Below are 16,032 nucleotides of genomic sequence, written 5' to 3' on the forward strand. Positions count from 1 at the left end.
TAAACTTTTAATTATAGCTAAATGTGCACAAACGCTAGTGAATTTTTTCGTAAACAATGGAGTAATGTTTCATTTTCATTATAAAATGAAAATTTCTCTGAATTTTAACATAATCCTGGGGACTGAGCAATTACAATTCAACATTGTAGACTATGTAAAATGTGTAGACAGACAACATATGTAGACGTGTCGATAAAATCCTTATTGCTAATTGGTCAATAGTTGGGTTTAAAACTCGTATTAAAAGTGTGGACTAATGTAGACAACATATGTAGACGTGTCGATAAAATCCTTATTGCTAATTGGTCAATAGTTGGGTTTAAAACTCGTATTAAAAGTGTGGACTAAGACATTATACAGTTGAATTTGTGCTCATAGGTACATTGGTACCTCAGACCTACTGAAATATTTGTTAATCAAAATATTTTCAGTTTCGTTTCTTTTAGACACATGCAGTACAAAATTTGAAATAGGTAGACAGTTTGGAAATATAACCTGTAGGTAAGAAAGGTTTTCAAAACCCTTACTTAACATGGTTCGAGAGTTGTGGCGAATGATATTAGGAGCTCAACAGAGGATATTTCTCTCCTATTCAAATCAGAACCCGCGAAATTCAGGATGAGACGTGATTTCTCATTTGGACTTGAATTCGTCAAGATTTAGGTCCACATAGACTTTGTTTTCTTAGCACCAATATTATTTGAATTGACATTATTATGTTGACTATTCGTATTGTTCACAGCGTCCTTACTTAACATGGTTCGAGAGTTGTGGCGGATGTGATATTAGGAGCTCAACAGAGGATATTTCTCTCCTATTCAAATCAGAACCCGCGAAATTCAGGATGAGACGTGATTTCTCATTTGGACTTGATTTAGGTCCACATAGACTTTGTTTTCTTAGCACCAATATTATTTGAATTGACATTATTATGTTGACTATTCGTATTGTTCACAGCGTTTGAATTACTCTGGCTCGGTCCATTGTTTTTCTTATTCATAATCCTGTATTTCTTCACATAGGCCTCGATTAGCTGATGAATCTTGTTCGGGTTAATTTCACCGGATTTGTTGTGACAGATCTTGGGTACGGATTTCCTCAGAATATCTTTATATTGCTCCTTGGTGACATGTTTCTTGTTATAGTGAGGTTTGAGTACGATCTTCACTTCTTCTACAACTCGCTCTTGTCTGTTCAGTTTCTTCAAATATTTGTACTTGACTTGCATCTCCACTGCAGAGCTTGGTACCTCATCTAGGATTTTCAGTTGATCTTCATCCAGCTTGGAAATAGTGGTGGTAGGTTTTGATTTGGTTTTGGTCGGTGTATATTTGAGAGGTGCACTCTTCTTAGGTGTCCCGGATGCTGGCTGCTGTGGCTTTGTGTGCTTTGGTTCATACGGAATGGATTTGGCAGTCGAGTTCTTCGGAACGAACAAGCTGTCGAACTTTTTGTTTACTGCTGACGGTGGTGGTGATTTTTTAGGTGGATCAAACAGGTCATCTCCTAGACTAGAACCTGGTGAATATACCCCATCCGAGTCAAGGTTGAGAATATCTTCCATGGCTTCAGCACCGTTAATATTATTATTACTCATAGCAGGTGTATAGATAGGGAGACTGGATTGTAACGCTGTCGACATACTACTCGTTACCATCTTGTCATCTTGTTACTCATAGCAGGTGTATAGATAGGGAGACTGGATTGTAACGCTGTCGACATACTACTCGTTACCATCTTGTCATCTTGCTGCGACATTGTCATCTGATTGGAACTATTTGTATCATCATTCACATTACTAGAGATGACTTTGGAAGGAGACTGAGTAGAATCCTTACTCGGGGTAGCTGCTGGTTTGAGTAGGTCTAGCTGGTTCTTATCCAAAGTATCACTTGGTGTCTTCAGCTCTATGATGTTATCGTTAGGTGCGGATTGTAGCACAGGACTAGGAGATCTAGACTTTGTTGGATCGAAAGGATCATAGGGTGAAGTGGGCAGAGGACTTGGGGGGTCAGGGGGAGTATTGGGTCCCTGCTTATCATCAATGTCTAGCAAAGGATTTACAATTGTGTTGATTGCTTGGTTCTTAGAATTGATGGAGAATTTAATGTGAGGTTCCGGAGGGGTTTTCGGGCCACTACTGATGGCTTTTAGATCAGGAGCTTTGTTAGAGGTCTGATCATTTTCACTGTCACTGTCACATAGAACTATTACTTCTTTAGGAGATGGTGTTCTCTCACGGAATGGTGAGACATCTAGATCAATGATAGCAACAGGTTTTGCTTTCGAAGCAATCTCTTTCACTTTAGCTGCCTTCATTGCTTGGATATCTTTCTTGGATCTTTTGGGTGGGGCTTTAACTTTTTCAACTTTAGTTGCCGTTTCAGGGACGGGTTTCTCAGCATGAGCGAAATTAACACTCACTAAAATATTATCACCTGAAGTAAACACTTCCTTTGATAAAGTAGGCGAGTGATCATCTTTGTGCTTGCGTCTTTTGTTTTCCTTTGACTTTTTCTTCTCTTTCTTTTTGTTTGTGTTTGGCACAATGACTGTGAGGTTCTTGTCTCGAGACCAGGACCTTGACTTTCTCGTGAAAGTTGCAGGCGCAGGAGGTGAAGGACTACGAGATATACTAGTTGAAGAGAAATCCCATGGAGATCTACCACGAGGACTTTTAGATCTTCTTCGAGTTTTACTCCAACTACGACTACGTGGTTGTCTCTTCTTCTTTTTCTTACCTTCTTTGCTTTTAAATCCCTCCACAACTTTATCCTTTTTCAACTTGCCTTTACCTTTGTCTCTCGATCGACTCCGTTTCTTGGGTTTAGATCTAGAACGACTTCTTAGTTTCTTAGGTGTTCTACTTCTCCTTCTAGATCGGGATCGTGATCTTCCCCTGGTCTTTTGTAATTTTCTGTCTTTTGATTTTTGCACACTGGGAGAGCGACTTCTTTTCCTTGGTCTCACAGGCGAGCGACTCAAGGATCGCTTTCTGAACCGATCAAAACTTTTGGATCGGGAGCGTCTCTTTTTATTTTTTCTACCCGGAGACTTGGATCTCTCTCGGCTCAGAGATCTTTTCCGTGGGGATTTGGATCTTTTCCGGGGTGATCTTCCGAACTCAGGACTCCGGGATCTGGACAGAGAAATGTCTCGACCAAACTCATCTTTGCGGATGAAAGCTTTCTCTCCAACAATTTTCCGCACATTATATCTTTCCAATTCCTTTCTGCCTTCTTTTCTTTTTCTATTCTTGACATCATCTTTTTCTCTATAATTTCTATCTTTAGTATTCTTTGATAGTTTTTTCCACGAGACAGATTCACCAGCCTCTTGATCAAAGTTTTCTTTGTTATTGGTCAGAGTTTTCTCCTGGAGAGGTGACAGTTCAACAAAATCTTTATCCTTCTTCTTTTTGGTTTTCTTCTCACTCATACTATTCTCATTATTTTCATCCTTGTCTTTCTTTCTATCCTTCTTCTTTGGCTCAACAATTTCACCTTCTTCTCTATCTGTATTCTTTCTTTTCTTTTTCTTCTTTTTGTCGGTTTTGTTCGAGCCTTCATCAACCTCTGCATTATCACTCAATGAACCATACTCTGAGTCGGACACTGGATCTACATCTAATCCATCTAAAGCATTGAACGAGTCACTTTTATTCCTAGCATTTTCTTCTTTGTCTTCCGTATCATGTAGACTACCATCATGTACAGCCACATCAGTAACACCTTGAAGGTTTTCCGTATTCAAATCCAATATATCACCTTGAGTACTTACTTCATCCTTGTCCAACTCGGTATCCTCGCCTTTGTCACTACCGAATATTTCATCTTCTAGTGCTTTCTCTGCCTCTCTTTGTGCTTTATCAGGCGACATTTCAAACGAATCATCTTTAGGGGAATTTGGATTCAAGTCTATGGGTTCACTCATTTCTTCGTCTTTATCTCGAGGTGTAGAGTCACCTGGAGCTTCTTCTTCAGTATTGGAATCTTCTTTCACATCCTGTCTCACGGATACATTCTGTTTAGCATCTCCTTCGTCCTCGTCCTCCTCCTCCTCCTCCTCCTCTTCATCATCTGATGGTTTGTCTTCTACACCGGCTGTTTTCACTTCATTATCTTGTGACTCATTTTCGTCTGTTCATCATCTGATGGTTTGTCTTCTACACCGGCTGTTTTCACTTCATTATCTTGTGACTCATTTTCGTCTGGTGGCCTCTATCAAACCTCTTGAAAAAACTCAACACGGTTATCACTGAGTTCAAAGTATTGGCTTTGAGGCCAATTGTTGGTGACCAAACTAACGTCACATTTACGTGGTCTACTCCAAACAATATGACTTTTTACACCAACCAACTCTATTATACCTTAAAATATCTAATTATTTCCACGTTCTTACAACATAACGAAATAATTTCAAGTGGTCAGCCACTCACTATCAGGTAAACTTGACAGGTACACCTGATCAGGTCCGCCTATCAGGTGTACCTGATACCTGATGAGCACACGCACACACTATCAGGTAGACCTGACAAGCGGAAAGGTCTATCTGATAGTGTGTGGCTGGCCTAAAGCATATGTACTTGAATCCTTGTCACAAATATTGGTCCGCACTTAATATTCTTTTACTACACGAGACACCTACATCCAAATCCGAAGTCCAGCGCAAACCACCAATGATGTTGGATTACAACAAAACAATTTCCAAAGACAATCTATCAGTCAACCTATCAATGTAAGTGTGATCTTTTTGTCTTCATTCTTTTTCCCAGTCTTTCTCGGATAGTGTTTCTCTGAAGATTATCCAGCACTTAATTTTCTTTCATTGAAATACCATAGGTACAGGTAGCCTGCTCATATTTTTAACTCATCAACTCATATTGATTTTTTGTGCCTCATTTTAGTACTAAGTCTTTATCAATAGAGAACAATCTCAGGCCGTCTGACAGACAATCTGAACGTGTATGGCGGAAAAAGATTCCGACTTGGGCTCGTCGCACATTACAAGCGTAGTCGCCTAGTCACGTGACTTTTTGTAGCAAGACTCATTTTTCAGGCGACTATAAGCTTCCAATGTCTGAAAATTAATTTCAAGTGGTCAGCCACTCACTATCAGGTAAACTTGACAGGTACGCTTGACAGGTACACCTGATCAGGTCCGCCTATCAGGTGTACCTGATACCTGATGAGCACACGCACACACTATCGTATCAGGTAGACCTGACAAGCGGAAAGGTCTATCTGATAGTGTGTGGCTGGCCTAAAGCATATGTACTTGAATCCTTGTCACAAATATTGGTCCGCACTTAATATTTTTTGACTACACGACACCTACATCCAAATCCGAAGTCCAGCGCAAACCACCAATGATGTTGGATTACAACAAAACAATTTCCAAAGACAATCTATCAGTCAACCTATCAATGTAAGTGTGATCTTTTTGTCTTCATTCTTTTTCCCAGTCTTTCTCGGATAGTGTTTCTAAATCCGAAGTCCAGCGCAAACCACCAATGATGTTGGATTACAACAAAACAATTTTCAAAGACAATCTATCAGTCAACCTATCAATGTAAGTGTGATCTTTTTGTCTTCATTCTTTTTCCCAGTCTTTCTCGGATAGTGTTTCTCTGAAGATTATCCAGCACTTAATTTTCTTTCATTGAAATACCATAGGTAGGTAGCCTGCTCATATTTTTAACTCATCAACTCATATTGATTTTTTGTGCCTCATTTTAGTACTAAGTCTTTATCAATAGAGAACAATCTCAGGCCGTCTGACAGACAATCTGAACGTGTATGGCGGAAAAAGATTCCGACTTGGGCCCGTCGCACATTACAAGCGTAGTCGCCTAGTTACGTGACTTTCTGTGGCAAGACTCGTTTTTCAGGCGACTATAAGCTTCCAATGTCTGACGGGCCTTAGGTATGTCAGACCGTCTGAGAGACCTCACTGGGAAGCTTTTTTTCCGCCACACACGTGCTGGAGCATCACTTACGGAAGAGAGGAAGACCGACAGAAAGGGATCAAGAAAAATGGAAAAGAGAGGTACACACTCTACGAATTTCCTCCGTTTTCACCGGTACTCGGGCCTCATGATACAGAAATTTAATACGATTAAGTATAAACCATGGGCTAAAAATAACGGTCTGAACGTGAGTGACCGGCATTACACGTAGAGAACGAATAAAAGGAAAATAATGTAGACAGAGAGGAAGACCGACAGAAAGGGATCAAGAAAAATGGAAAAGAGAGGTACACACGCTACGAATTTCCTCCGTTTTCACCGGTACTCGGGCCTCATGATACAGAAATTTAATACGATTAAGTATAAACCATGGGCTAAAAATAATAAAAAAAAAATCAGGGGACGAAACGGATAAATATCAGGGGACGAAACGGATATAAAACGGATATTTCCACCAATTTCCCGATTTTGAAAATCAGGGGACGAAACGGATAAAAATCAGGGGACGAAACGGATATAAAACGGATATTTCCACCAATTTCCCGATTTTGAAAATTTGGACCGATTGCAATACTTTCTCATTACAAAGTATATCTTCGCTATTGTAATAGAACGTAAAATCGTAGCGTGTACATTGTATAGCACCAGGCTTTGCGTGGTCTATCCATATGGGGAGGAGAAGTAAGGTCTGAAATACGACATGAAATAAGTAGGTAGTTGGGTACTTATTACTAGAAATGAAAATGAGCATCACTTACGGATTCTGGCGTGTCAATTTTATCTGGCCAGATAAAATTTCCACATGACATCCAAATCCGAAGTCCAGCGCAAACCACCAATGATGTTGGATTACAACAAAACAATTTTCAAACACAATCTATCAGTCAACCTATCAATGTAAGTGTGATCTTTTTGTCTTCATTCTTTTTCCCAGTCTTTCTCGGATAGTGTTTCTCTGAAGATTATCCAGCACTTAATTTTCTTTCATTGAAATACCATAGGTAGGTAGCCTGCTCATATTTTTAACTCATCAACTCATATTGATTTTTTGTGCCTCATTTTAGTACTAAGTCTTTATCAATAGAGAACAATCTCAGGCCGTCTGACAGACAATCTGAACGTGTATGGCAGAAAAAGATTCCGAATTAGTCCCGTCGCACATTACAAGCGTAGTCGCCTAGTCACGTGACTTTTTGTAGCAAGACTCATTTTTCAGGCGACTATAAGCTTCCAATGTCTGACGGGCCTTAGGTATGTCAGACCGTCTGAGAGACCTCACTGGGAAGCTTTTTTTCCTTCATCATCTGATGGTTTGTCTTCTACACCGGCTGTTTTCACTTCATTATCTTGTGACTCATTTTCGTCTGGTGTTTCAATCTTGTCTTTATCATCGTCTGAAGATTGATACTCTACCACTCCTCTCTCGACTTCTTTATTATTTCCTTTATCATCTTCTTCCTCTTTAGCATCTTCAACAACATCGTCCTCTTTATCCCCTTCATTTCCTTTATCAATTTCTTCTTTCGGTTCATCATTGCTGTTACTATCATCATCGTCACTAAACAGATCAATCTTTTTCGGAGGTTCTGGTAATGTCTGTTTAGTACCAATGGAGAACCGTATTGGTCCACTCTTTGGACTAACACTATTTTTATTTCCTTTGAGTGTCATATCACTCGTTTGTGACTCATCTTCTTCCTCAGAATCATCGTTTCTTTTGGCTTTATTTCTTGCAAATGCCAAACTTGTAGACGAGTAGAGTGATGAGTTGGGACAATCTTCATCGCTGTCTGATTCTTCAAAGTTCCCAGGACGCGGTGCACATGAGTAGACTGGAGGTTTTTCTTCTGGTATGGGAATAGTACCTAGACCATCTGAAGAGCCATCACTTGAGAGGGAGGGAGGATTTTCCACAGTTTCAGTACCAGGACTATCACAAGGATCTGCTGGATCATATTCGTTATCATCTATAATTAATCCTTTCTCTTCATCACTAGGACCTTCCTCAGGAGAGCCGATATTCAAGAGCGCTGCAGGAGGCTCTGGGGGAGGTCCCAAGCCAAACAACGCGGCCGGTGGCTGAGGTGGGGGCTCTAAAGTTGCACTTGTATTAGTAACCAGAGGACCAGAGTCTATATCTCCATAGATATCTACATCCTCATCTGGCTGAGATTGATCCTCATGTTCAACTTCTGGTTCCATGAGTAAACTAGCAGGTAATGAACGTCTGGATGGAAACCGGCGCGGTGTATTTGATCTAAACCGTGGCTGAGGGCTTCTGAACGCATGAAAATTGTCTGAATTGTTTCGACCTCCTGAGAAATTAGAAAACCTCGATGCAAACTGAGGAGAAGGGCCACGTGAGCTGAATATACCAGACTGATGACGAGCACCAGAACCTCCTCCTTGGTACCCTCCCCCTGGGGAACCATAGTGACCTCGAGGTCTATTGGGTATTCCTGCACCAGGGTAGCCGGGTGTTTCTGTAACTTTCTCTTTGTTTTTGTCAGAGGTCACATCTACTTTCTCTGGCATTGCGAATGTTCCATCTTTTTTAATTGGAATAGTTCCTGTTGACTTTTTATTTTCAACCTCCATCATACCCATGATATCGTCTAGAACATTGATGGATGAAGTAGAACTTGGTGCAACAGGGACCGTCACTCGAGGTGCAACTCGGGGTCTCCGGTTTGTATTGATCAATCTTGCAACTGCAGTTTTTCTATCCATAACGCGAGGTGTAGGGAAGCGCGCTCTTGCTGTGACTGCCACAGAACCGCTACCACTTCCAACACCTTCTCCGTCAGCCTCCCCATCAGAGTCAGGATTATAGTAATCTTCAAAGTTATCACTTGAGAATAAGGACAATCTCGGACGACCTGGTTCTGATCTGAGAAGCTTCTCTCTATGTTTTGTATCAGAATTACCTCTATCTTGACAAGCAGCAGCAGTTCTCTTAGCCATAGCTGCCGCCATCATACGAGTTCTATTACTCACAGTACTCTGAGCAACATGACGTCTACGTCTGCGAGTACGTCTCTTCTTTTTCCTTCGGGTTTGTTTTATTGTTATGGTTGTGTGTCGAACGCGTGTATTTCTTAGTAGATCTTGATTTCGACTACTAACGCTCACTGTGAGAGTAGAAGCACTACGATACCTGCCTCTCCTAGTTCGTGTACTTGTACTTGGCTGATCAGGATCATCGGATTGCTCATTACTAGAAGCTTCCATGTCAGATGGGTTCGAATTATCCGAGTAATCCTCAATGCTAATATCTAGCTCATCATTAAAGTATATAGAATCACTTAACGTTATTACGGGGGAGCAATGCTGGCAGATCCAGTTCCCTTCTGGAACTCTAGCTAGTGGTGGATTCAGACAATAGATATGAAAGCCACGGTTGCAGCCATCACATAAGAGTAGCACATCTTCATTATCAGGACTACCACAGATGACACAGTTGATGGCTTCGTCTGGAAATGCTTGCTCTTCATCATCAGCAGTTGCAGCATTCTTGTCATCAATTTCCGTCACTTTCACAATTTTACCTTCCTTGTTTTTGACCGTGATTTTATTGAATTTTAAGCGATCAATAGGACAGGTGTTGGTCCTTTCTGACCATTTTAAAATACAAGTGTTGTGAAATTCATGACTACAGCCACTTATTTGAGCAGCAATTCTGTTTGCCAGGGAACTTAAACAAATAGCGCAACTCGGACAATCTTCATCATCCGAGGACTCTGTACTTGAGAGTTTATTGAGTTTCCTATTCATCCGCACTATATCCATTGGACCGTCATCATCATCATCATCTGTAGACATGGGTTGAACACTTCCAGCATTGGATGAGCTCTGAATATCAACACTTGTTGATGGAGACTCTGACATTTCCACATGGGGAGATCGGCCGATGGCAGCGATCTGCAAAAGAAGAAATAAATCCAGGTTAGTGTGGCAAGGCAAATATATATCCGCGAGGCAAGAAGAGAAAAGTAGGCAGATCACTAATAAGATGGGAAGACCCTGTAGTCATGTCAAGAGCATGGGCGCAACTTGGAGAAGACAAGCACAAGACAGGGCCGTATCCAGGATTTTGTCGATGGGAACAATTGAAAATACAAAAGTGAAAGAGGGCCTGTGAGTGAAATTTTGCTATTTGTTGATGAAAAAATTCCAAGAAAGGGTTTGTCTCCCATACATGCCATGGGTTTCTGTGGGTAAACACCATGGAATATATGCTTTGAAGTCAGGGTGCTAAGTTGAAAATTCATATCTCTTTGACGAAAGTGCCACAGAGTGACAGAGAGGAATAATAAAATACGGCTCTACCTACATTTAGGGGGGGGGATTACCTAATTTTATTGCAGTAGGGGTATTTTATTTTACTTTTTTTTTAATTCAATGAAAGAAGGATTCGATGGATTTGAAAATCCCATTCACTGAACTTGGATTTTCAAAACTTTTTTTTTTAATGAATCTGGATTCGATGGATTTCATTAAATTCAGAAAAAAATGTGCCTCGTGAATTGTAGGTCGGTATGTACATATGTAATTGAGAAATTAGTTAGACAAGTGTTGTACCATTGAATAGTGCAGTTAGCATTGAATACTTCAACCTGACATACGTAATATTCCAACGAAACGAGGTGTAACTTCTTCGAAGTGCATTGTCAAGTAAATGACTCATGTAAATGTAAAGAAGAGGGAAACTGCTTCGGTGGCGTAGTGGTCAAGACGCTCGTCTGGTAAAACACGTGGGCGTGGGTTCGATCCCAGCCGAGGCATGGAATTGTATCCTCGTTTATTTGAGAATTTGACCACAGAATAATGGAGTTAGGTGGTAAAGAACGCCTCTGGTGTTAGCCTCGCCTAGTGGTTACCTTCCAGTACTCATGTATAAATGTAAATAAGAGGGAAACTGCTTCGGTGGCGTAGTGGTCAAGGCGCTCGTCTGGTAAAACACGTGGGCGTGGGTTCGATCCCAGTCGAGGCATGGAATTGTATCCTCATTTATTTGAGAATTCGACCACAGAATAATGGAGCTCTAAGGGTTAGGTTAGGTGGTAAAGAACGCCTCTGGTGTTAGCCTCGCCTAGTGGTTACCTTCCAGTCAAGAGTCTATTATTATCATTACAGTCGAACCGTGGCGTAGTGGTCAAGGCGCTCGTCTGGTAAACACGTGGGTGTGGGTTCGATCCCAGCCGAGGCATGGAATTGTATCCTCATTTATTTGAGAATTTGACCACAGAATAATGGAGTTAGGTGGTAAAGAACGCCTCTGGTGTTAGCCTCGCCTAGTGGTTACCTTCCAGTCAAGAGTCTATTATTATCATTACAGTCGAACCTGTCTGAGTGGGAATCCAAGGGAGTGACACTTTTTTCCCACTTATCCAGGTTTCCCAGTTAAAAAGTGTCCCACTTAGAGAGGTTGCCATTTTCCTATTCCCACTTATAGAGGTAATTGTGGACACTGGTTTGGAGAAAGAGGAATCTGCCATTGCTTTCCTACAAATTCCCGCTTACAGAGGTCCGGAGAAGGCTCCGGACCTAGGAAAATGGCAACCTTTCCCACTTACAGAGGCTCCGGACCGAGTATCTAGAAAAAGTCATTCCCACTTATAAATGCTTTCCTACAAATTCCCACTTACAGAGGTCCGCAGAAGGCTCCGGACCTAGAAAAATGGCAACCTTTCCCACTTACAGAGGCTCCGGACCGAGTTTATAGAGGCTTGATTTTCCCATTTAAACAGGTTTTTTAGTTAAAAAAAATAACAAGGGGCCACGATTTTTTCCCAGTTATCCAGGTTTCCCACTTAGACAGGTTCGACTATATTATAAATGTGTACAGTCAAGAACGTTTTTTAGGTATAGAGAGTATCTTATGTGACAAAAAAGAGGACTTTTCTAATTTATTTTCTTCTTATAACTCCAGACCCCTAAGGATTAAAGAAAAAATGCCATTAGACCAACCACCCACGCTCAGACCGTGATCTGACAGATAATCTGAACGTGAGGGGTGGGGAAAGCGGATGCGGTCTCTTAGACGGTCCGACACATAGGACCTTTTTCCGCCCCTCACGTCCCGGACTGACCTAGGTCTGTCAGACATTCTGAGCGTGATTGGCGGGCATTAGGTAAACAGTTGTAACCACAGCCTAGGTATCTGACCGACGCCTATTCGCATCATCATCTGTAGACATGGGTTGAACACTTCCAGCATTGGATGAGCTCTGAATATCAACACTTGTTGATGGAGACTCTGACATGACATGTCTCACGCGACGAGATCTACTGACCAGCAATTCAGAACCTGTAGTAGAAGTGTCGGAGCCAATGACCGTCGTTAAATTCTTACGAGGTAACATGATAGGTGAGCTACTGCTTGAAGTTGAAGGGGTTTCGTGGACAAATCTAGACGATGTAGATGGAAAAGTAGCACTGGGGATAATGTTAGAATCAGAAGAAGTAGACAAGATGACTTTGTTAGCACCATTCCCTGACCTATCTACAGAATCAGAGCCATCCCCTGATCCCGAGGATAACATGGGTCTTACAGCATTTCTAATACTACGTAAAGGTCTGGTGATAATGTCTTCACTACCGCTAGAGCTCTCTGCACTGGACCGAATGGCAAATCTCTTGTTTGTTGCTCGCTTCAATTTTTTCTTCTTCTTCATGGACGCAGTTGTTCCTGGAGATGGTGACTCCGAATCTGAAGAGCTCTGAGGCGAATTTAAAGTATCGCGATCCATGAGCTAAAAAATATGAAAACAATTGTTTACAAACTAGAAAATTACCAAATTGAAGAGCTCTGAGGCGAATTTAAAGTATCGCGATCCATGAGCTAAAAAATATGAAAACAATTGTTTACAAACTAGAAAATTACCAAATAAACTAACTAAGCTACAGGGTTAAAACGGGTACACATTCAAAGTATTGAACGTGGGAATCTTTCGGAATAGTTACAGTACGTTCACACTGCGACCCGTTTGTCTGCGGTGACCGCAAAAAAACGGGACTGCTACCTGTATTCACAAATATTATTATGGTGCTTCAACACACCATAATAAATTGAAGCTTTTTATCTGGGGAGATGGGGGAAATACACCTTTTTTTTCACCTATCTCAGACAGTAATTCAGTGAACTTCTGCGGTGACCGCAAAAAAAAACGGGACTGCTACCTGTATTCACAAATATTATTATGGTGCTTCAACACTCCATAATAAATTGAAGCTTTTTATCTGGGGGGATGGGGGAAATTCACAACCTCTTTTTTTTTCACCTATCTCAGACAGTAATTCAGTGAAATTAATACTTTTAAAGAATCCCATTCAAGAATGGTACATAAATAAATAAGGGGAATACTTTTAAAGAATCCCATTCAAGAATGGTACATAAATAAATAAGGGGAAACAATATTAAATTACATGCCAATGAATTCCATGGGGGATTAATTTATTATTAAGAGTTCAGAATCATTATCAGGAGTAGAGCAGATGAAACATCGCCTTGAGGACAATAGTAACTTTGTCCTCAGCAGCAATTGGCACACCATAATAAATTGAAGCTTTTTATCTGGGGAGATGGGGGAAATACACCTTTTTTTTCACCTATCTCAGACAGTAATTCAGTGAAATTAATACTTTTAAAGAATCCCATTCAAGAATGGTACATAAATAAATAAGGGGAAACAATATTAAATTACATGCCAATTAATTCAATGGGGGATTAATTATTAAGAGTTCAGAATCATTATCAGGAGTAGAGCAGATGAAACATCGCCTTGAGGACAATAGTAACTTTGTCCTCAGCAGCAATTTTGTACTAAGCTGTGTCCAACTGTCCACACATAGTCGACGCTGTCGATCGACCATCAACTGTCGGTCGATCGCCGACATGGACTGTGTGTGGACACAGCTTATGAATCTGTAGTGTCGAGGCAGTGTGGACGGTTTCTGTAGATATCGATCGACGGCGTCGACGATGTGTAGACACAGCTTTACAAGTCTTTATAAAATAACAAAGAACAATGGGCTAAGTGATTAAATAAAATTGGACATAAATATTGTATATCCCGTCTTCTTTTTCTCTCCGCTTTCGGGACGATAAAACCTTGAGCTGTTAAAGTTCCCTCTGCATGGACTGTGTGTGGACACAGCTTATGAATCTGTAGTGTCGAGGCAGTGTGGACGCTTTCAGTAGATATCGATCGACGGCGTCGACGATGTGTAGACACAGCTTTACAAGTCTTTATAAAATAACAAAGAACAATGGACTAAGTGATTAAGTAAAATTGGACATAAATATTGTATATCCCGTCTTCTTTTTCTCTCCGCTTTCGGGACGATAAAACCTTGAGCTGTTAAAGTTCCCTCTTAGACACAGCTTTACAAGTCTTTATAAAATAACAAAGAAGTGATTAAGTAAAATTGGACATAAATATTGTATATCCCGTCTTCTTTTTCTCTCCGCTTTTGGGAGGATAAAACCTTGAGCTGTTAAAGTTCCCTCTATCAAACCTCTTGAAAAAACTCAACACGGTTTTCACTGAGTAAGTTTCAAAGTATTGCCCTCTATCAAACCTCTTGAAAAAACTCAACACGGTTTTCACTGAGTAAGTTTCAAAGTATTGGCTTTGAGGCCAATTGTTGGTGACCAAACTAACGTCACATTTACGTGGTCTACTCCAAACAATATGACTTTTTACAGAGACTGATCTGAGACCGAGAATTTTTGTTCATAAATACGGGTGCTAGTTAGCTTGTAGGGTGAAGCATCTGCCTTGTAAGCGCTAAATCGCGAGTTCGATTCCCAGCCGGGGCGAACTTTATCCTAAATAGGCTAGTTAGCTTGTAGGGTGAAGCATCTGCCTTGTAAGCGCTAAATCGCGAGTTCGATTCCCAGCCGGGGCGAACTTTATCCTAAATAGATAAGGTTCGTCCTCGGAACTGCTAGCTTTCTTAATTACCGTCTTTCTTTTCTCTTCGTTTTCAGGACGATAAGACCTTAGCACTGCTGAGTCAGTCGTTTTAATTTTCTCTATCAAAACTCTTGGGTTGAAAAATTCCACTATTTTTTTATACAGAGAGGTCTATAAAGAACCTATTTATATTATTTATAAATTATAACAGACGTCCTATGAGTAATACCTTCCATCAATGATCCTTTTAGAGGGGATCAACACTGTACAGTGTTTTACAAAAGTGAGCAAAAACTTAAACCAAACAATATACAGAGCGTTCGAAAAGTCTTGGAACCCCTGAATATTTTGAATGGCTAAAGATGAGAAGCTGAAATTTGGGTTAGTCTTTTATCTTTTAAAATGCAACTTATTGAAGTAGTCGTCAAATTTTGGGCGGTGCCAGGGTCGGCCCCAGGGGAGTCAACTTCAAAATCTTAAATGGGGAACCCCCTGATTGTGATACATAAAATTAAAGGTCTTAAAAAACGTAGTACTTTGATGCAAGTTTGACCTAGATCCAACAACCAGGCCCAGAGTTATGGCAGGGTGTCTACCAAAATGGAAAAACAAAATTCCCTGACTTTTCTGGGTTTTCCAATCCATTTTTTCCAAATTTCCAGTCTACTTTTTCAAGATTTTCCACCCTATTCCCACTGCGTCACAACAGATTTTTTTTTTTGTGGAGCCGTCTTTCTTTTCTCTTCGTTTTCAGGACGATAAGACCTTAGCACTGCTGAGTCAGTCGTTTCAGTTTTCTCTATCAAAACTCTTGGGTTGAAAAATTCCACTATTTTTTATACAGAGAGGTCTATAAAGAACCTATTTATATTATTTATAAATTACAACAGACGTCCTATGAGTAATACCTTCCATCAATGATCCTTTTAGAGGGGATCAACACTGTACAGTGTTTTACAAAAGTGAGCAAAAAGGAATTTTAATTGTGCTGAGCATTGTTAAATGCTTTTTCACAAATATCGTTCCCCAGTTAAAGCAGCTAGCTAGATAGATCTTAAGCTGTGTCCACACATTGTCGACGCCGCTGTCGATCGACATCGACGGAAACGGCACACTGTATTCACAACATAGATTGACCTCGTC

The 16,032-nt window shown here is 40.6% G+C and overlaps 1 protein-coding gene across 4 annotated transcripts; it reads right to left on the minus strand.

Annotated features, from left to right (window-relative positions):
* Window positions 1-336: 336 nt before the first annotated feature.
* On the minus strand, window positions 337-12,867 carry LOC103505274 (PHD and RING finger domain-containing protein 1). 4 transcript variants are annotated; one of them, XM_026820619.1, is made up of 6 exons: window positions 12,770-12,867; window positions 12,160-12,686; window positions 7,315-9,778; window positions 1,670-4,121; window positions 907-1,592; window positions 337-691 (listed from the first exon to the last, which is right to left on the minus strand). In XM_026820619.1, exons 1-6 carry the CDS (start codon window positions 12,807-12,809, stop codon window positions 660-662), a joined length of 6,201 nt encoding a protein of 2,066 aa, XP_026676420.1. In that variant the 5' UTR covers window positions 12,810-12,867; the 3' UTR covers window positions 337-659. The 4 variants fall into 4 exon arrangements, with proteins under 4 accessions (XP_026676420.1, XP_026676421.1, XP_026676423.1 ...); XM_026820620.1 differs by having other exon boundaries at window positions 907-1,654; window positions 1,735-4,085; window positions 7,279-9,778; XM_026820622.1 differs by having other exon boundaries at window positions 1,670-4,062; window positions 7,265-9,778; window positions 12,770-12,866.
* Window positions 12,868-16,032: the final 3,165 nt, after the last annotated feature.

This window comes from Diaphorina citri, unplaced genomic scaffold, assembly GCF_000475195.1.
Source record: "Diaphorina citri unplaced genomic scaffold, Diaci psyllid genome assembly version 1.1 scaffold161, whole genome shotgun sequence".
Classification (NCBI taxonomy): Eukaryota; Metazoa; Arthropoda; class Insecta; order Hemiptera; family Psyllidae; genus Diaphorina; species Diaphorina citri.

Excerpts from the sequence above, each read along its gene's own strand:
- LOC103505274 (XM_026820619.1), bottom strand. The coding sequence starts at position 12,809 with ATGGATCGCGATACTTTAAATTCGCCTCAGAGCTCTTCAA. Across the intron at positions 9,779-12,159 it reads GTGTTCAACCCATGTCTACA|GATGATGATGATGACGGTCC; the intron begins GATGATGATGCG and ends ATGTCTACAGAT. Across the intron at positions 4,122-7,314 it reads AGACGAAAATGAGTCACAAG|ATAATGAAGTGAAAACAGCC; the intron begins ATAATGAAGTGA and ends ATGAGTCACAAG.